At 38.7% G+C, this 21686-nt stretch overlaps 1 protein-coding gene across 20 annotated transcripts in view; it reads right to left on the reverse strand.

Annotated features, from left to right (window-relative positions):
• The window catches only part of LOC105495767 (tubulin tyrosine ligase like 5), a 291082-nt gene extending 269464 nt beyond the window's left edge, over positions 1 to 21618 (reverse strand). For 19 of the 20 annotated variants that reach the window (XR_011625701.1, XR_011625700.1, XR_011625699.1 and 16 more), the window contains exons 1-4: positions 21461 to 21618; positions 19647 to 19817; positions 13289 to 13395; positions 1543 to 1625 (exon numbers count right to left, since the gene is read on the reverse strand). Coding sequence is in view for 16 of the 20 variants with exons in the window: in XM_011765497.3 (XP_011763799.2) it covers positions 1543 to 1625; positions 13289 to 13395; positions 19647 to 19720 (264 nt within the window). In the remaining 4 variants the exon portion in view is untranslated. Of the gene's footprint in view, positions 1 to 1542; positions 1626 to 13288; positions 13396 to 19646; positions 19818 to 21266; positions 21382 to 21460 lie in introns of those variants that run through there. The other variant, XM_011765489.3, reaches the window with a different exon arrangement.
• Between the last annotated feature and the right edge of the window lie 68 nt (positions 21619 to 21686).

The following is a 21686-nucleotide window of genomic DNA, read 5'->3' on the forward strand; positions in this document are numbered from 1 at the left end:
AGTGCTGATCAGAGATAAACCTTATAGGAGTACACCAACTTAGAATTCACTCATTCATCCATTAAAATTCTTTTGTCCATTAATTCAACAATGAGGCACCATGTTAAGTGCCAGAAATAAAACAGCAACAAGACAGGATACAAACTGGTATCAGAACTTCCCTCATGGCCAAGTGTGGTGGCTCATGCCTGTAATCTCAGCACTTTGGGAGGCCGAGGTGGGAGGATCGCGTGACCTCAGGAGTTTGAGACTAGCCTAGCAACACAGTAAGACCCTGTGTCTACAAAATAAAAATTTTTTTAAATTAGCCAGGAGTGGTGCCATGCACCTGTAGTACCAACTACTTGGGAGGCTGAGGCAGGAGAATCACTTGAGCCCAGGAGTTCAAGGCTACAGTGAGCTACGATTATGCCACTGTTCCCCTGCCTGGGTAACTCAGTGAGCCTCCGTCTCTAAAAATAAAAAAATATTAAAAAAAGAACTTCCTCAAAATGTCTCTTACAAATCTCAAGCGAGGAACCAGACTTTTATCAATTGTCACAAAGTATCTATGGTGGAAGTCTGTTCAGCCTTTTTGCCTGTCCTTTTCGATGTTAACATTCCAATCTTCCAACTTTCTTTGGAGAATGACTTACTCCCTGATTTTCAAGAACCTGCCAATCACCCACCCATCCCCTCCCACAAGGAGTGGATCCAAACCCAAGCTAGGCCAATCATTCTATCTCTAGAATGTGATTTTTGAGGAAGGAAAGGCAAAAGGACAATGAATGGAGTCCAGCCATGTCCATGGCAGTGCCTTGAGAAGATGATCCTCAAGATTCCTGTTCCTAGATCCCTGGGGCTGTCCTGGTCTCTCTCCTTCCAAATGCCTGCCTTTTCAGCTTTTTCTCTGATTCTGCTGGTCCCCTCTGCACACCATTCTGAAAAATCCCTTTTGGTTTTTTTTTGTTTGTTTGTTTGTTTGTTTGTTTTTTGAGACAGAGTCTCACTCTGTCACCCAGGCTGGAGTGCAGTGGCATGATCTCAGCTCACTGCAACCTCCACCTCCCAAGTTCAAGCGATTCTCCTGCCTCAGGCTCCTGAGTAGCTGGGACTACAGGTGCACGTCACCACGCCCAGCTAATTTTTGTATTTTTAGTAGAGACAGGGTTTCACCATGTTGGCCAGGATGGTCTCAATCTCCTGATCTCATGATCCACCCGCCGTTTCAAGTTAAACAAAGTCCATTTCAGTTGCCTGCAATCAAAGAACCTTAACTGGGTATCAGACAATTCCTTATGGGCAACTGTGCCCCTAGCCCAAGCCCAAGAACAAGCAAGAAAAATAATTTTTCTGAAATCATCTGGAAACATTTCGCATTTCCATGTATCGCAAGCAGAAACTGGTAAAGCCACTCTGAAATTCAGTCTGAGTTATGGATCATCACTAAGCATTGGTCCCATGTACTTCCTAGAGCCGGCCCTGTTAGCTGGTAAAGTCAGTTAGGTGGCTAGGATTTTCAGCTTATGAGCAGATCAGGTGAGGTAGTAAAAATAAACTTACTTCATGAAATCCATGGGCTGTCAGAATGCTGCGTACTAGGCGACTGTCCGTTCGTACAATCTTATAAGACAAATGATAACGTTCTAAAGAAAACCAGAATCAAGTTCAGTAACTGGAAAGTTCATTGTAAAAATAAAAATAAACTGTAACATGGTAGCTTAATTATACTCAATAACATTACATGCTACCATTAAAACGATTACAAATAAGTTGAGCATATTTTGGACCATGAGTTCTTAAAATGAGACTCACTGGAGGTCATTAGACATGGATGGGGAAAAAAATCGCACCTTGGTTTTCACTAGTTTCTAGATGAAATTTAACAATGGCTTCAATTAGGATTTTAAGCAACAAAACAGGAAGTATTAACATTATCTGTGACCCTGCCACCAACAGACAGACATCAGATATTTTAATATTATTTTACAGTTATAATTATCTCAAAATATCACTTATTCTCACAGTATTTAAAAATTATAGTAGTTAATAGACCTTCACTAGATTGTGTTATTTAATACACTAATAAAAAAGCACATGTCACAATTTCTTAAAAAATATTTTCATCACTGTATTTCAACACAATGTATTTCCTTTGTAATTATTTACTTTTTTAAAATCTATTTTAAAATATTCTTCTGTGAAGAGGCCCATAGGCTTCTTCAGACTGCCAAAGGGATCTATTGTACCAAAAAGGTTAAAAACCTCTGCTCTAGATAGCCCTCTGTATCCTGTAATGCTGATTACCAGTACATCTTAGACCAGCGGTTACAAACTGGTAGCCCAAGGATGAAATCCAGCCTGTAGACATGGTTGGTTTGTTTCTCATGGTGCTCTAAAAACAAAATTGAATTCATTGCTTAGCTTCTGAAATGGAAAGAATTCATATAAAACTCTAGATTTCTAGGCTTCTCTTAAAAAACCTGGAAACCTGGGGTTTCTTCTCTCCAATGGCAAGAATCAGCTGGAGAACTGCAACTGCCCCATTTGGGTCAGGCCATACTCTTCAGTTCAGCACAGGACCTGGCCAGCTTCACTCAATCACATTTCCTGCCAGGGTCAAGTAAGCGTTTGTGCTTGTGACCACTATGGGAGAGGAAAGTCTGAAACCATGTGAGATTTCAATATATTTACTCTGGACCACTGAATTCGATCTCTTTCTATGCACCACTACTAACTGTAAAAAGTTAGCTAAGAATTCTGCAGAAGAATTTTTTTAGAGGACCTCATATTGAACGATTCCTGAATTGAACAATTCTGAATGATACAGACACTCATGGACAGACTCTAGAACAATATTCAGCCTCTACAGTCAAAGACAACAATTTCTTTTTCAAGTTTATGTGAAGATATTCATAAATCTCTGCTGCTACTTACTCAGCACTGGCAGGAACACCATGCAAAGCAGACACAGGAGGATTAACATTTAAACTGTCAATCGCTTCATTCTTTTCATTCTTGTGGCAAACTTTCAAAGTCAAGTAACAGTGTTATCCCAATGATCAGTCACTATTACTTTGTCTTTGCAGTATCATTATAAGAAGCACTGCAGAATCATATGGGAATAACAAGACAGGCTTAGAATATCTTCCAATGTCAAAAAAGGGAAATACTCAAAAACTGATTAGGGACATGTCACTAAGAGCTTTAAAAAGGCTCTCGAGGGCCAAGTTTAAGACAATTTGAACATAAAAATGAATAGTGACAGAGATAGATTATAATGTACTTATAAAAGAATCCATGTATTCACACTGATAAGGAGTTGAGAGGGAATATGGGTTTTCTTTCGCTGCTGTGACAAATTATGACACATTTGTTGTTGTAAGGCAAATTTATTGTCTTACAGCTCTGTACATCAGAAGTCGAACACAGGTCTCACCAGGCTAAAACCAAGGAATTGGCAGAGCTGTGTTCCTTTCTGTGGGCTTTCCTTCACTTTTCCATTCCTTGCCTTATGGCTTATGGTCCCCTTCCTCTATCTTTGAAGTCAACCATGGTTGGGTGTAGTTTTTTTCACATCACAACACTCTGGCCTCTTCTACTTCCTTCTCTCACTTTAAAAAACTCTTGTGATTACACTGGACCCAGTTGGATAGTCCAGGATAATCTCCTTATCTTAAGGTCATTTGATTAGGAACTTTAATTCCATCTACAAACTTAATTCACCCTATGCCATGTAAGATAACATATTCACAAATTCTGGAAATTAGAAGGTAGACATCTTTAAGGGACCATTATTCTGCCTACCACACAAGAGAAAGCTATTATTTACAGAGAATCCAGCTAATAAATGTAGAAGGAAAGATAGAAATGAAAAATCACTATTTTACAAAAACTATAAGAGTAAATGATTCAAACAAGAATCAGTGGATACCAATAGGGAGAGGCTATTAGGGAATAGGACACGCATACATCTCAAAATATCTTACCAGAGGATGCTTATAACAAAGGGAAAAGGCACCTTTACAATGAAGCCATCTGGTGAACACAGTCTTAACCAAATGATCAAATGTGCCATCACCAATACTGCAAAATAATGGCATCACACACTTCCAAATGTTATACACTGGGTGATACAGTTTCACTAAGCAATATTCCTTACAGATTTTTAAAAATCTGAATTTAAACATGTAGGAACCATCAAACATGAATAATAATCAAATTTAAGGATATCTGTAAAACAAGCAGTCTAGAATATTTAAAAATGTCAATGTCATGGATGACAAAAAAAAAAGTCAAGGAAATGGCTGTACAGTAGACTAAAGAAATATAACAACAAAATGTAATATTTGATTGGATCCTGAATAGAAAAACAAAAAACCACTATAGAAGACTAAATTGGAACAATGGGGAAATCTGCATAGATTAGATCTATGGATTAGATAATATTTTGCCAGTGACAGATCATTGTGCTTATACAGAATATGCCCTTATTCTCAGGAGTCACAAGCTGAATAATGTATTAGGGCATGCAATATTTTACTAATTCTCAAATGCTTCAGAAAGAGAGAAGCAAATATGGCAAAATGTAAGTAATTGGTGATTCTATGGAAAGACTATATGCGTTCATTGCACTATTTTTGTAACTTGTCTGAAGGTTTTTAATTTTTCTAAATAAAATGTGTACAAAAATGAAAAACTATCCGGTCCTCTCGTTATGATAACCATGATCACTAACATCATTTTTGCACATGAAAAGTCAAAGCATTATATCAGCCACACAGTGACTGCTAGAAATAAGGACTGAACCCAATTCTGTGCATGTTCTGCAGTGCTTGCCCCTCAGTGCCCAGCCACAGGGGAGGTGATCAGTAAGGTGTGTGAGAAAATAGAGAACAGTTACATGGGGAATGAGAGACAAGGGGGAATAATAACACATCTGGGCATGGTGGCTCATGCCTGTAATCCCAGTACGATGGGAGGCTAGAGCTGGAGGACTGCTTGAGACCAGGAGTTCAAGATCAGCCAGGGCAACACAGCGAGACCTTGTCACTACCAAAAAAAAAATTTTTTTTTAATTAGCCAGGTGGAGGGGTGGGCACCTGTAGTCTTAGCTACTCAGGAGGCTGAGGTAGGAGGACTGCTTGAGCCCAAGAGTTCAAAGTTACAGTGAGCTATGATCACACCATTGCACTCCAGCCCAGGTGGCAGAGCAAGACCCTGTCTCTTAAAAAAAGAGAGAGAGACCGGCCTGGGAAACATGGTGAAACTCCATCTCTATTAAAAATACAAAATTTAGCCGGGCATGGTGGTGTGCACCTGTAGTCCCAGCTACTCGGGAGGCTGAGGCAGGAGGATCACCTGCGCCTTGAAAGGTTGAGGCTGCAGTGAGTCATGATCAGGCCACTGCACTCCAGCCTGAGTGACAGAGTGAGACCCTGTCTCAAAAAAAAAAAAAAGAGAGAGAGAGAGAGAAAGAGAATAAGTATGTCTCTACAGTCAAACTAGGGTTCAAACCCTGGTTCTACTTCTTCCCTGTAGCCTTCAATAAATTGTTTAATTTCTCTATGATCAATTTCCTCACCTGTAAAATGGAATTGATAATAACAGTAGTTACTGCATAGGATAGTTGTAAGCACTAAATCAGTTAATACATGTAAAGCTATGAAACAATTATTCTACATAGCATAAATTATTTTCATATAGTAAAAAAAATACATAGTAAAATAGTCATTAGTATATGCACTGTACATAATTAATGATATATTTTATATAGCAAATTAAAAAATTAAAATGGGCCAGGCATGGTGGCTTACGCCTGTAATCCCAGCACTTTGGGAGGCCAAGGTGGGAGGGCTGCTTGAGGCCAGCAATTTGAATCCAGCCTGAGCAACATAGGAGAGACCCTGTCTCTACAAAATATAACTTAAAAAATTAGCCAGACATGGTGGTGTATGTCTCTAGTCCCTGCTACTCAGGAGGCTGAGGTAAGAGGGTTGCTTGAGACCAGGAGGTCAAGGCTGTACTAGTGAGTTGTAATCATGCCACTGCACTTCAGCATGGGTGACAGAGCAAGACCCTGTTTCAGGAAAAAAAAAAAAAAAAGTAAAATGCTATTATTATTATTTCTCCTACTCCTCCTAAGATAAAAGAAAAATACAACTGCCACCACACTCAGTGGCAAATCTGATTCTTACAGTATATAAGAAGTAAGCAGTGACAAGCCACTTCTAATCCATACCACCTAACTCTAACCCAACTCAGATACATTGAACATGCTCCAAAAGAGTAGTGCAAGAAAAGAAGGGTGGAATGACAGAACGCAAACATCACTGCTGGAGATTTTCAGTTCTTATATACTCTGTGTCCGGTAGTCCTCTGTGTGCAATAAGGCTGGTGGGTAGTATATTTTAGACTAGAGGTTATAAATTGGTGACCCAAGAACCAGACCCAGTCTGCAGATGTGGTCTGTCACTCATGACGCTTTAAAATAAAATTAAATTAGTTGCTAGCCATTGAAAATTGGAAAAATTCATATAAAAATCTAGATTTCTGGGCTTCTCTTAAGAAACCTGGTAATGATGGTTATTTTTATGTGTCAACTTGACTGGGCCACAGGATGCCCAGATACCTGGATAACATTATTTACAGGTATCTGTCAAGGTATCTCCAGAAGAGATGAGCATTTAAATACAGGGACTGAATAAAGCAGATTGCCCTCCCAAATGTGAATGGGAATCATCTAATCCATTGAGGGCAAGAATAGATCAAAAGGGTGATTGGTTGAGCTCCCTCTCTGACTGACTGGTTGAGCTGGGACATAGACCTTCTCTGCCCTCGACACCCCTGGTTCTCAGGAATTCAGACTCAGAGTGGAATCTATACCACTGGCTCTCTAACTCATAGGCTTTCAAACTGGACCACCAACTTCCCAGGGTCTCCAACTTGCAGATGGTAGATAAGGGGACTTTTTAGCTTACATAATTACATATACCAATAACCTTATAACAACATTCATTCCTCCCTTCCCCCTCCCGGTCTCCTTGTATCCTATTGGTTCTATTTCTGTGGAGCACCCTGACAAACATGTACCTGGGCTTTCTCTCCCATAACAGGAACTCTGACTAACATGCCTAGGCTTTCTCTCCCATGACAAAAGTCAAATGGAAGATTGCAACTGTAAACTGAAGCTGCCCAACTGCCTAAGAAAGAACCACCTCATCCCATGTTTTCTTCTGTATAAAAACATGAGGCAGAGCACAGTCCTCCTTGACTACTAGCAAACTGCCAAATACCCTATTTCTAAGCCTCTTAACAAGCATCACATCGGTTCCACCACAGAAAAGACCATAGCATTTCCTCTTCTCCAACCACTCACATGTGCCCCTAGAGGCAACTTGAAGTGCTAGGACCCCTAGCAAGTTCCAGGACTGACCACAGCAGAGCAAATGAAAACAAACCAATAATCTAACTGTCAACACAGCCAAGTACCTAGAGAGTAGTGAAACGCCTTAAAGGGTTTAAACAAAAATAGCATGGGAAATCAGGATAAAGATAAAGCTGACATTTTTGACTTGTACAACACAAAAATAACTCCCTTAATGGCAACATAGTGTAGCTGTACCCTAGTATCAGAAAATTAGGTTACCTAGGATTAGGATTAGGATATCTGGGCTGTCGAATATGTGTGACTAATAGCACTTGAAATGTGACTAGTGGGACAAAGGAGCTGAATTTTTAATTTTATTTAACTTTAGTTAATTTAAATTTAAGAATGAATACTTGATTCAGTTACTGGAAATCCTATTTTAAACAATTTGCCTGTGGGGAGGGCAAAGAAACAATTGAGTATATGAATTTACTTTTTCAACTATAAAAGTTATAAAATCTGAATATAGACCTAATATTTCCAATGAAAATTTTGCAGCAAATTGAGATGCTCTGTTATGTTAAAATATATACTAGATATAAAATATCTTATTTATTTATATTGAGTAAATGTGGAAATGATAATATTCTGGAATATATTGGGTTAAATAAAATATATTAAAATTAATTGCATCTACCTGTTTCCTTTTACTTTTAAAAAGAATTTCCTACTAGAAAATTTCAAATCACATATATAGCTTGCATCATACATCTATTGCTAGTATATGCAAATACAAACTTACTAAATAAAAACATTCAGGAGCAAATTACAAAAACAAATGCTTCATTCTAAGAGAAGTTTACTTTAAGCTGAAAATACCTATGTTGTCTCTAAAATACAATCCCATTTACACATTTAAAGTACACACAATTTGGGGAAAAAAACAAGGTTATAATGAAAAAAAAGCCACATTCCTGGAATATTTCACAAATAAAACATGAGAAATCATATTGTACCAAAAACATTAATAGTGAATTCAATGAAACATGTCATAAAGAGAAAAAACAAAGTTGGCATCTAAGACGATGAGATCAACAGAAGGTAACTATTGCCCCAGATACACTTCTCAGGGGGATTTAACCACAGGCTTATGATCTGAACAGATCTGTGTCAGCTATTTAAGAGAGCCAAAAAGAAAAAAAAAAGTTACAGACTGAGAGTATTTAACAATGCAGAAAACTGAAGCAGCAACTAGTAAAAGTCATTCAAATAGTTATTTTCATTAAGGAAGTTGAAGAAAATTAAGCCACAAGGAAGTAGGAAAGATACAGAAAACTCAAAAACACAGAATTTGAGAAAAGTTTAGTGGCTTTTTCTTTAGTCACAGGAATGTGTAAAGAAGAAGACTTATGGATCCTAAAAAATAGTAATTGCTTAAATAGATGACATTGATGGATATTATTTTCCAATAAATGTTAGGTATTCTAAAAAAGAAGGGTCTGCCTATTGTCATAGAATACATCAATTACTTTATGTGACAAACAGACCAAAAGAAGTATGTTTGGAGGGAATATGTGTTTTTATCCACCTTTAAAATTTTGGCTCAAATCATATTTAGAGGGAGTTTCTCAGCAAGAGGTCTTCAGTTACTCAGCCTTCAGAGAACATGAATGAACCACATCCCTTTAAATGGTAACCTAGCAACTTGCTGAGGGGATTAGAACACAAGGATCCTTGGGGAGGAAGGAGGATTCAAATCCCAGAAGCAATGCTAACAGTCCTCTGAACTCCTGACCTATTAAGGGACAAGACAAAAGTCATTTATTAGTAGAACAGATCTTATTCAATCAGTAAAATAAGCAACCCAAGTCCTGAGCGCTTATTATGTGTCAGACGTTAAATGATCTCATGTAATCCTCACAATATAATATTCTCCCCGTTTTACTAATAGTTTTACTAATAATGAAACTGGTTAAGATTTTACTAATAATGAAACTGGTTAAGAGAGTCTAAGTCACTTGCCCAAAACTCACAGCTAAGAAGTGCCAAAGCTGGGATTTGAACCAATGGCTGAGAACCCAAGTGTACACTCTTTCCACTACACCACAAGACAGTTCTGATCCACAGTATTATAACCTTTGAAGATGGCTACAGACTACACCAGGGCTCAGAGCACTGCTTAAAATCCAAGAGGCACAGAGAGAAGTGAAATTGATAATATACAAACAATGCAGAAGACAAGAGAAAGCAAAAGGTGGATTTTTAAGGTTGGGTCTTTAAAATTATCAACAAAGCCAGGTGCAAATTCTCATACCTATAATCCCCACACTTTAGGAGACTGAGCTGGGAGGACTGCTTGAGGCCAGGAGTTCAAGACCAGCCTGGGCAATATAGTGAGACCCCCATCTCTACAAAAAGCTATTTTTTTTTAATTAGCTAGCCATGGTGATGTACACCCACAGACCTAGCTATTCAGGAGGCTGGGGCAGGAGGACCACTTGAGCCCAGAAGTTTGAGGCTGCAGTTAGCTAGCGTTACACCACTGCACTCCAGCATGGGTGACAGAGTGAGACTTTGTTGCTAAAAAAATAAAAATAAAAATGATCAATGAAATTGACAAACTTCTAGCTAAACTAAGGAAAAAAGAGAAAAGACTGAAATAAGTGAAAGTGGGAACATTATTACAGACCTTACAGAAAATAAAAGGATTATAAAAGAATACTATGAACAATTGTATGCAAACAAGTTAGATAAGCTAAATGAAATGGACAAATACTTAGAAAAACATAAACTACCAAAACTGACTCAAGAAGAAATAGAAAACATGAATAGACCTACAACAAGCAGAGGTTGAAGGGAACCCATTCTATGAGGCCAGCATTACCATGATACCAAAGTCAGACAAAGGCATCAGAAGAAAACTATAAATGTTCAACAAAATACTAGCAATTAGGCCAGGGGCAGTGGCTCATGCCTATAATCTCAGCACTTTGGGAGGCTGAGGCGAGCGGATCATGAGGTCAGGAGTTCAAAACCAGCCTGGCCAACATGGTGAAACCTCATCTCTACTAAAAATACCCGGGCATGGTGGCACACACCTATAATCCCAGCTACTCAGGAGGCTGAGGCAGAGAACTGCTTGAACCCGGGAGGTGGAGGTTGCAGTGAGCTGAGATTGCGCCACTGCACTCTAGTGTGGGTGACAGAGCAAGACTCCATCTTAAAATAAAATAAAATAAAATACTAGCAATTATACACTCTGACAAAGTGGGATTTATCTCAGGAATATAAGGGAGATTCAATACAAAAAGTCACTCAATGTAATGTACCACATTAACAGGATGAAGGGGGAAATAGCATTTCAGTTGATGTGGAAAAAGCATTTGACTAACACCTTTTCATGATAAAAACATACAAAAACTAGGAATAGAAGCAAACCTTCTCAACATGACAAAGGACATTTACGAAAAACCCACAGCTAATATCATATGCATAGAAAACAGAAAGCTTTCTTCCTATGATCAAAAACAAGACAAAGATGCCCTCTTTCTATTCAACATTGTACTAGAAATTCTAGCCAGAATAATTAGGGAAGAAAAAGAAATAAAAGGCATCCAGGTTGGACAGAGAACTAAAATTCTCTCTATGTGCAGATAACATATTATATGCAGACAAACCTAAACACAAAAACTATTAGAGCTAATAAATGAGTGCAGCAAGGTTTCAGGATACAAGATCAATATACAGAACTCAGTTGTATTTCTATATACTAGCAGTGAAGAACCCAAAAATGAAATTGAGAAAACAATTCTATTTACAATAACATCAAAAAGAACAAAATATTTAGGAATAAATTTAACGAAGAGGGTACAAGACTTGTGCACAGAAAACTATAAAACCGTGATGAAAGAAATTAAAGAAGCCCCAAAAATTGGAAAGACATCCCATGTTCATAGAATACTTAACATCATTAAGATGGCAACACCCTCAGAAGTGATTATAGATTCAATGCACTCCCTATCAACATTCCAACAGCCATTTTTGAAGAAATGGAAAAGTTGATTCTAACCTTCATATGGAATTGCAAGGGACCCTGAATTGCCAGAGATCTTGAAAAAGAACTGTATTAGAGGACTTACAATCCCAATTTCAAAACTTAATACAAAGGTAGGGTAATCAAAAGAGTGTGTTACTAGCATAAGGATAAATGTATAGTTCAATGAAATATTAAGAGTCCATAAGTAAACCCATACATCTGTGGTCTACTGACTTTCGACAATAGTGCCAAGACCATTCAGTGGGGAAAAGAACAGTCTCTTCAACTAATTGTGCTGAGACAACTGGATATCCAAATGCAAATGAATGAAGGTGAACCCTTACCTAACTCTACCTTAAAAAATTAACTCAAAATGGATCAAAGACTATTTAGCCCTAACTATAAGAGCTTAAACTAAAAAACTCTTAGAAAAAAGCACAGGGATCATGACCTTGGGTTAGGCAATGGTTTCTTAGATATGACACAAAGAATATAAGCAACAAAAGAAAATGGGTATCATCAAAACAAAAAACTTTCGCTCATGAAAGAGCACTAACAAGAGAGTGAAAGACAATTCACAGAGTAAGAATATTTGTAACATATATATGTTGTCTAACATCCATTACATACAAAACTCTTATAATTCAACAACAATAAAGACAGTCCAATTTTAAAAATGTACAAAGGACTTGAATAGGCCTTTCTCCAAAGAAAATACAGAAATGGCCAAAAAGTACATAAAAAGATATTCAATGTCATTACTCATTAAGGAAATGCAAATCAAAACCACAGCCAGATACCACATCACATTCACCGGTATGGCTATAATCTAAGAAACAGAAAATAACAAATGTTAGTGAGGATGTGGAGAAACTGGAACCCCTATACATTGTCGATGGGAATTAAAACGGTGCAGCTGCTATGGAAAACAGTTTGACACGGAGTAAGTTAAACACAGAATTACCATATGACCTAGCAATTCCATTCCTGGGTATACCCCAAAGAATGAAGATAGGTGTCCAAACAACTTTTCCATGAACATTCATAGCAGCACAAGTCACAACAGACAAAAAGTGGAAACAGGCCAGGCACAGTGGCTCATGCATGTAACCAAGACAGCTTGCTTAAGGCCAGGAGTTTGAGACCAACATAGGCAACACAGTGAGACTCTGTATCTAAAAAATAAATAAATTTTTAAAATAAAATTTTTAAAAAAGGTAGAAACAAAAAAATGTACATCAACTGATGACTGGATAAACAAAATGTGGTGTATCATTGGAATGCATTCATTAGCATATACAATGGAATGTTATTCAGCTATAAGAAGGAATGAAGGACTGATATATACTCCAACATGGATGAATCTCGAAAACATTATGCTAAGTGAAAAGAAGCCCACCAAAAAAGGCCACATATCACATGACTCCATTTATATAAAACATCTAGAATATGCGAATCTATAAAAATAGAAAATAGATGAGTGGTTGCCAGGGACTGGTGGTATGGGGGCTGGGGATACCTGCTTAATGGGTATCTGCTGTACTTTGGGGATGATGAAAATGTTCTGGAACTAGACAGTGGTGATGGCTGCACAACATTGTGAATGTACTAAAAAACAATGACTTGTACACTCTAAAATGGTTAAAATGGTAAATTTTGTTATGTGTATTTTACCACAATAAAAAAAATAAACACATGTACACATTATTCTGGGGGAAAAAAATCAGAGGAAAAACATAAGCAGAAAACAATTTAAGATATTATAATATTTGAAGTATAACAACTCAATTGATTTTTCTCATGGCCAAGGCCCTTTCCCTATATATATGTCATATCAACTTCTTTCAGACAAGGATGTCCGGGCCATGCCCAGCTCCGTCCTCCGTGGGAGAGGTTATACCCACCTCCAATTACTCTAATATTGTTGTCCTTTGTAAGAATAGCGTCGGCATGGAATACCAAAACTGGAATTCTCCTACAGCCTCCAGTCCACATGATGCATGGATGATCCCTATAACGACAACAAAGCCTTCATTAATTTACAGCTCAAAATCCGAACTAACTGCTGATGCAGATTACTATGGTTTGTTGCTTAGCAAGTTTCCCCTTCCTTCTGGAATACAAATCCCAAATATCCTGTGGGAAATCACATCTCCCATTCTTAGTTGTGTGTTTAAAATTAACTCTATTTCTGGTCCAGGGATGGGCCTTGATTGGTTTCAGCCAATCAAGATATTTCATCATTCAGTACAGTTAGTGGTTCAGAGATAGGCACATAAACCAATTGGAGCCCATGAGTTTAAGGAAACATGTTCTGAGACTCTGAAAAAGCAATGGTTTCTTTCTCTTCTGTAATGGCTACAGATGATACCCTGTCTTCCTCTTGATGGTATAGGATGAGAATGAGAAGTCTGGAATGTCAACAACCATTTTGTGACCTTGAGGGAAGAGCTTGTAGCTGTTGGTGAAGGAAAAAGTCAGCGGGAGGTTGACGGAAGAGATCCTGGGCGTTAAAGTGGGAGTTTCAGAATCAAGATATGCCTGAATATGAGTGAACATATTCTCTTTATTACTTACGACCATTTGGATTATGTTGTAATCCTTTGCACACATCAAGAATCCTAACTGATGAGTTCACAATAATTTACATACTCCTTTTACATGCCATAGTCCATTTTCAAGCCAATTTGATGATGCATCCTAAGATTCTGAACTAGGAACTCTGAATACAAGTATCCCAATTAAAATCACGTATTTTAAAGGAAACCCATGCTAAATGGAACAACATATATTTTCCTCCAGTATAAAACCACAGGGGAGAAAAAGACTTCTGACTTTATTCTTTTTCCCTATCCTCAGGAAATCTCAGCTTAATTTTAGGCTGATGAATATTTACTCACAGATTAGCAAAATCTTCACCCTCATTAGGGCAGGGAGGTAGGAAGAGAAATAAAATTTAATGAACTGAGTCCCTACTATGTGCCAGGATTTAAACTAAGAGCTTCACATGTCACTTAATCCCCTTGCCCATACTATGAACTGAAGAAAAACTGTCTCAAGGTTAAGTAACCTGCCTAAGGTCATACAGCTGGTTAAGTAAGGGATGAGGTATTTGAACCCAACATCTGTATTCTTTCTACTATTTGCTTCCCTAATCGCATTTCAGCAAAGTTCTATATATTGAATACCTTGAATTCAATTATTTGGGAACTTAAACTGATCAATTCCTTAAATGCAATCCAGTTGGCCAAGATTCACTCGACTCTTAAAAACTTACATAACCACATCCCTTAACAAAGGACATACCACAAATCTCAGGGCCAAGTCAGCCCCTCCCAATCCAACTTTAAAAAGATCCACACTCGGGCTGGACACGGTGGCTCACGCCTATAATCCCAGCACTTTGGGAGGCCGAGGCAGGCAGATCACGAGGTCAAGAGATCGAGACCATCCTGGCCAACATGGTGAAACCCTATCTCTAATGAAAATACAAAAATTAGCTGGGTGTGGTGGCATATGACTGAAGTCCCAGCTACTCAGGGGGCTGAGGCAGGAGAATCAGTTGAACCCGAGAGGTGGAGGTTGCAGTGAGCCGAGATCACGCCACTGCACTCCAACCTGCCAACAGTGCAAGATTCCATCTCAATTTAAAAAAAAAAAAAAAGATAAAAAGATTCACACTCTGAATGCACAGTTTGTCAGGTGCCCAATCTTAGAAGTGAGGCAGTCTTTAGACTTGGGACAAGCTGCCAACTGCTTTCTAGTGAAGAAAGCAAAGAACAACACACCTAGTTCATTCCCCGTTTTCTAGAAATGGCATGTGGATGCTTATTGTTCTTGTTCTTTGACTTGGTAACAGTACCCACTTGTGAGAAACGGTGTTGATAGGGTACCTTTTTTAGCAAGAAGGATTTTTTCGTGGCTTGCTTGCTTCTTCATCGTTAACACCTGTAAAATGTGGGCATGAAGCCAGGCGATTCCTATGATCTCTTCCAACCTTCATTTTTCCACTACATTTCTAAATCAGCAAGTAGAGAAAAAAAACAGGCAGCCTAAACTACAAAGTCTCAGAAAGGAACTCTGGAAACTATCCAAAGTTCTCTGTCAATCTAGCACTAGCTACCAACTGGCACCACTATGCCTTAGCATTTACAAACAATGGATTGCTGCTCCAATTTAAAAATGCCTGACAAGGGGAACACAATTAATGGGTACACAGCTGAGAAGAGCCCAGGCCCTAACTGTACTATCTGTAGAAAGCCAGGTCTCTAACAGAGAAATCTTTTCACTTCCAACCTATGGAAAGATAAAAGAGAGAGTAAACAGTAAGGTCAGCTAAAAAAAAAAAAAAAAAAAAAAAAAACTAAAGCAATATGCGAAATTGTCATAAAAAACATATTCCCACCAAGTGGCGCTAAAAGAAAAAAATTCAGAATGATTAGGAAACTGAAAATTGGGACTTCACATTTTCATTCACATCAGAAACTGGTATATATTAAAATTCACTTTCATAGGCATGAAAAACACAGGATTTGAACAATCACCAAAGCAGATCAGTTTTATGATTCACTTTATTGAAAGCCTAAAAACATTTTGGTTTTCTGGGAATAATTTCATGAGAAATAGACGTCATTCACTCCTGGGACCCAGCCTACATAACTCAAAGATGGAGCTGTAAGCAGCTTTTGCATTCTTGCTTCCAGGCTGTCTTCATACCATTACCCCTATTAGAAATGCCTTCCCCACTTCTGTTTATCTAAGCCCACTCTCCAAGGCCTACTTGAAGTCTCACCACCTTCAGGCAGCCTTCCCCAGCTCCTTCAGCCCATTACAATACCTCCTTCTCTGAACTCCTATAGCACCCACTTTATAATTGATTGTTAATGATCCTTTTAACTGCCTTTTACAATAGCAATTAAAGTTGACATTTTTTCAGTGACCAAAGAAATCTTACATCACGTTCTTATATGAAAGTTTCTATATCTATATACAGAGTTGTATTTGGGATCCCCAAGCAAAATATAGAAAAATAGCCTCTTTACATTTTCTATTTGAAATAATACCATGCAAAACAAGGACTGCCTGGACAGTTTCTATTCCTGAAGTCCAGGATTGCAAGGAATTAATATTTTCACACAGCCTAGGGATCTGAGTAGATCTAACAGATGTCCATGGATATACATCTTTGGATCAGGTCAACATCTTCAGATGATTTACGGCCTTCAAACTTCTAAATCAACTTTTAAAATGTAAGCCTACTGCTTCAGGTGTGAACAAGATTGATTTAAGCTTCCTAATGTAAAAAATAAGTGTCTGATAGACAAGACATAAGCTGATAAAACAAGATTAACTGTTAAAAATTAACACTAGAAGTCTGAAAGGAAGAAGTGGTCCATAAATTTGGATGGGAGAAGCGGGAAAATTATACCTTTATTTTCACTAACTTTTACTAGAAATTCAGTATTTCTTAATTATGAACATAGGCAATGAACCATGGTAATATTAGCATTATCTGTGCCTTTGACGTCATCTAAAATTACAGGGATTTTTTTGTTTTGTTTTGTTTTGTTTGAGACGGAATCTCACTCTGTCCTCCAGGCTGGAGCACAGTGGCACGATCTTGGCTCACTGCAACCTCTGCCTCCCAGGTTCAAGAGATTATCCTGCCTCAGCCTCCCAAGTAGCTGGGATTACAGCTGCTCGCAACCACACCCGGGTAATTTTTGTATTTTAGTAGAGACAGGGTTTCACCATATTGGCTAGGCTGGTCTTGAACTCCTGACTACAAGTGATCTGCCCACCTCGGCCTCCTAAAGTGCTGGGATTACAGGTGTGAGCCACTGCGCCTGGCCAATTACAGGTATTTTTATACCTTATTACAGGTGTTGTAGATATCTCAAAATATTACATTTGTCATTACTTCTAAGTTATAATAGTTTAAGACTCACCCCTAGATCACATGTGATCATGGTCTTTCTATCATGATGAGGCTGGACAACAATTGGGCAACTCTCCTCCTAATAATCATTCAGTCACTAAATGATGACACCTCATACTGGTGGCCCAGACATCTATGCTGCTTCCCAGTACCCCCCATCTACAATTGTTAATCAAAGACCACCCCCCCGGTGTACTGATCTTACACAAACTAAACAAAAACAGTCTTCATGTTGTTGTCTTTAGAAAACAAAATTTAACTTTCCCAGATTTTAAATGATCTTATTTAATGTATTAGTAAAACAGCACATATTACTATGTTACAAATGTGTTTTAATAACTGCATTTGAATGTAATTAGTACTCTTTGTAATGATATGTATTTTATTTTAAGCCTTAAAAATATTATTCTGGTAAGGAATCCATGTCATAAAAAAGTTGACAACTCTGATCTAAGGTAACGTAAAGTATAAAGCCTTCATTTATTCCTTCATTTCATTATTCAGTCAGCAAGAATTTACTAAGTACCTACTATAATATTAGGTCAAACTACCTGCAATCGTCAGTATTTGACTGTTTCTGACCTACCAAAATGGCAGTTTCACATAGTTCAATCTAACATTTGTCAGGCCCAATCTGTAAGCCCACTAATAAGAGAGACAGTAATGGAGTAAAAGAGCAACCTTTAAAGAGGGGAAAGACTGATTACTTGCAGCAGAAGTTAAAAGTTTTATGAAATGGGTAAGAGGCAGCACACTGAAAGCAAAGTCAGAAAAAGACAAAGTAACCAGAGGGAATTATCCCTTTAATTATCCTGAACAAGAATGACCCAAATATACTTTCAAATCTCTATTCGTTTCTATGACCTAACACTGATAAGAAATGTTTCCTCAAAGCTTTCTTAATGCTTCAACAATTTTCTTCAAATTACAATAACAAGTAATCTTCTATCTTCTAAGAAGCCCACCATAAATTCAATATTAAAACCAATAAGAATGATGCCTTACATTTGTATGGCACTTACAAAGTAATTTCACATACATTATTCTATTTGAGTCTAACCAGATCCCTACAAAATAGTCTGGGAGATATTATCTCTATTTTTCAGGTTACACAGTACACACATATCCAAAAGGACTCAGGGAGAATCTTAAAAATGAATTTTACCTTTAAACCAGATTCTCTCTTTACTCTGTGTCAGGTAATAATTAAAGGAGGCAAAAGAGCAAAGTGATCAAAATCCAGAAAAGCTAAGTCCAAAACTCAATGCATCACTTACGCTTGATGCATCACTGAGGAAATTTCCTGATTAAAAAAAGTGAAAAAAAAGTGAAAAAAATTTCCTGAATTTAAAAAAGTGTAAATAATAACACCTTCAGATTTAAAAATATGTAAGATATAGATAAGATAAAGCCTTTATCATCATCTGTAATAGCTATATTTATCATTATCATTCTTTTTTTTTTTTTTTGAGATGGAGGTTCGCTCTTGTCAGACGGGCTGGAATGCAGTGGTACAATCTCAGCTCACTGCAACCTCCACCTCCTGGGTTCAAGCCATTCTCCTGCCTCAGCCTCCTGAGTAGCTGAGATTACAGACACCCACCACCACACCCAGCTAATTTTTGTTTTTTTAGTAGAGATGGGCTTTCACCATGTTGGCCAGGATGGTCTTGAACTCCTGACCTCAGGTGATCCACTCACCTAGGCTACCCAAAGTACTGGAATTATAGGCGTAAGCCAACACGCCTGGCTATTATCATTCATTCTTATTGTGATGATCCATTAATCATGAAACTGGACTCTTAACTAAAAGAACTCAGGAAAGCAATGTGGTTCAATTGACGCAGCACAGGCCATAGAACTCTAACATCCTGTCTCAGAGTTACTATGGTAAGTTACCAGACCTCTCTATATTACCACCATTTTATCATTGTAAAGACTTTTGAGAAAATTAGCAAACATAACTAGTGTCACAGAGTTTGGAAATGCTTTTCTTCAATACTGAAACATTTCAAAATCTTCTATGTTGGGAGCTCTGAGCAAGAGTTCATTCACCAAAAGCTACTACCTGCATTTCACAACATTTAGAGCTGATGTTTGCTTATGAGCCCAGAAAGAGAGCCTTATCTCATTTCTCATAGCCGATTGGGACTGAATAACAAGACCTTAAATGACATTATGGATAGAAGCTAAAACCGGAGTTAGATAATCCCCAAGGAATGACACTAGATAAAAGAGTATATAGGTAAAAGAGAAGAATATATAAGAGTATACAAGTAAAAGAGTATAAAGCACAGGTCAAAAGCAGGCTTGCTATTACTTACTCTTGACTTATGACCTCCTCATCCTCTGAGGATGATGCTGTTTCCTCCAGGTCCCGGGCCATCACGACTGGCATTTCCTTTAGGGTTTGTCATGCAGTCAGCAGACGGGGGCCTCAGAGACCTTTCCTAGCAGATTCACTGGATCAAGCCTAATTTGGATGGCACAAATTCCTGCAAGAAATCAACTTGATCAGATCGACTGACCTGAAACACAATGCAGTTGTCTATTTATTGGTTATTGCTGGTAATCTAAGTAATGAGAATGACTATATTCCTCAATAGTGCTCAACCTCTAGAAGTTTATCTTCCATAACAGTGCCTCGATATGCCACAAAAGTCAAGATTTTTTTCAAACATACTGTCTGTGCTCTATATATTTGAAGAGCTGTTACTAAGTTTGAGTTTCTCATTATTTACTAAATCGAATATGCACCAAAAGGATAGACTCTTCACTTTCAGGGCAGTCTGAGGCAGGTGACTGATTCCCTAAAACATATATTCCTTGCTAGACAAACCTGGCCTGGGTTAAAAATAAATAAATAAAAACTCAAGGTTTAAGACCCTTGCAGGTCGGGCAGGGTGGCTCACACCTGTAATCCCAGCACTTTGGGAGGCCAAGGCGGGCGGATCACCTCAGGTTGGGAGTTCGAGACCGGCCTGACCAACATGGAGAAACCCCATCTTTACTAAAAAAAAAAAAAAAAAAAAAAAATTAGCCAGGTGTGTTGGCTCATTCCTGTAATCCCAGATACTCGGGAGGCTTAGGCAGGAGAATCGCTTGAACCCGGGAGGCGGAGGTTGCAGTAAGCCAAGATCACGCCATTGCACTCCAGCCTGGGCAACAAGAGCGAAAACTCCGTCTCAAAAAAAAAAAAAAAAAAAAAACCTTGAAAATATTTATTTAGACTCTATGACAAGCACTCTGACAAGATGCCATCATGTTTCCCGTAAAATAAATTCAACAATGAACCGAAAGATGAATATATTCTCTTGAATCAAAGGTCCATATAAATGGTTGGGGGGGAGGGGGGAATGCCCTTCCACTCTTAAAAATTATTCTTCCTTACTAAAAATCACAAACTTTGATATGACTCTCAAATAGACAATAAAATTGGAAAATTTCCAACACTGCATTTCTAACTTAAAATATTTTTTCCAAAGTAAAAAAGTACATGGTCGTTTTGTGTGTCAGAAGAAGAAATAGGAACTACAAATAAAGAAAAGGAATATGTTTAAATGACCATAATCCCATTACTCAGCGATAATTACTTGCTGTCAATCCTTCTTAACTTTTCCATACATTCATAAATACGATGAGACTGTAAATCAGACAAAAAACAAAAAAACCGACCCCGATAATGATCTTCGGCGCAATGGGCAATGTCTAACGACTTCAGTGGCTTTCTTCAGGGGATTCTCAAGGGGGATTTCTTGATCTTTCCCAAAATGTTGGGAAGTCCTTTAAGTTTAAACAAAACCTCTAAACGGGAAGGGATGCCAACCTTTCCTAGGCTGCCTGCAGAGCGGGGAGAAACAGGTCGATCGGAAGATTAAAGACATTCGCCTAAGAACACTCCTCGCCCTAAAGGAATCTGCTTCTCAGCCCCAACCCCAGCTCACCCCAATTCCACGGAGGTCCGCAGATGCTCCCCCCGGAAAGGACAGGACCACTCGGCTGCCGCGAATCAACGCGGCGCGCCCGGAAGCCAACAGCTACTCCCCGGCTCTGAGCGGGAAGTGCGGCGGCCAGCTGCAGCCTGGACCCGGGAACGCTCCTCCCTAGGGTAGGGATGCGCGCTGGCGCAGGCTTTTACCTGTCTCATCTTCCCATGGTTCGGGGCGAGTAGGCGTGGACCGCGCTCTGCGCCTACCTCCCTCTTCCTTCCCCAGCAAGGCTCAGGGCAGCAGCCGACGGCGCTTCCCCGGTTACTACAACAACCAACAAGCAACCGCCCGCTGGGAGCCACTGCGCAGGCGCTGATAACGCTCAGCTGCGGACGCGGGCGAATGTCGTCACCGCCGCGCAGCGCGGGCGCAGAG

This window comes from Macaca nemestrina, chromosome 7 (genome assembly GCF_043159975.1).
Source record: "Macaca nemestrina isolate mMacNem1 chromosome 7, mMacNem.hap1, whole genome shotgun sequence".
Lineage (NCBI taxonomy): Eukaryota > Metazoa > Chordata > Mammalia > Primates > Cercopithecidae > Macaca > Macaca nemestrina.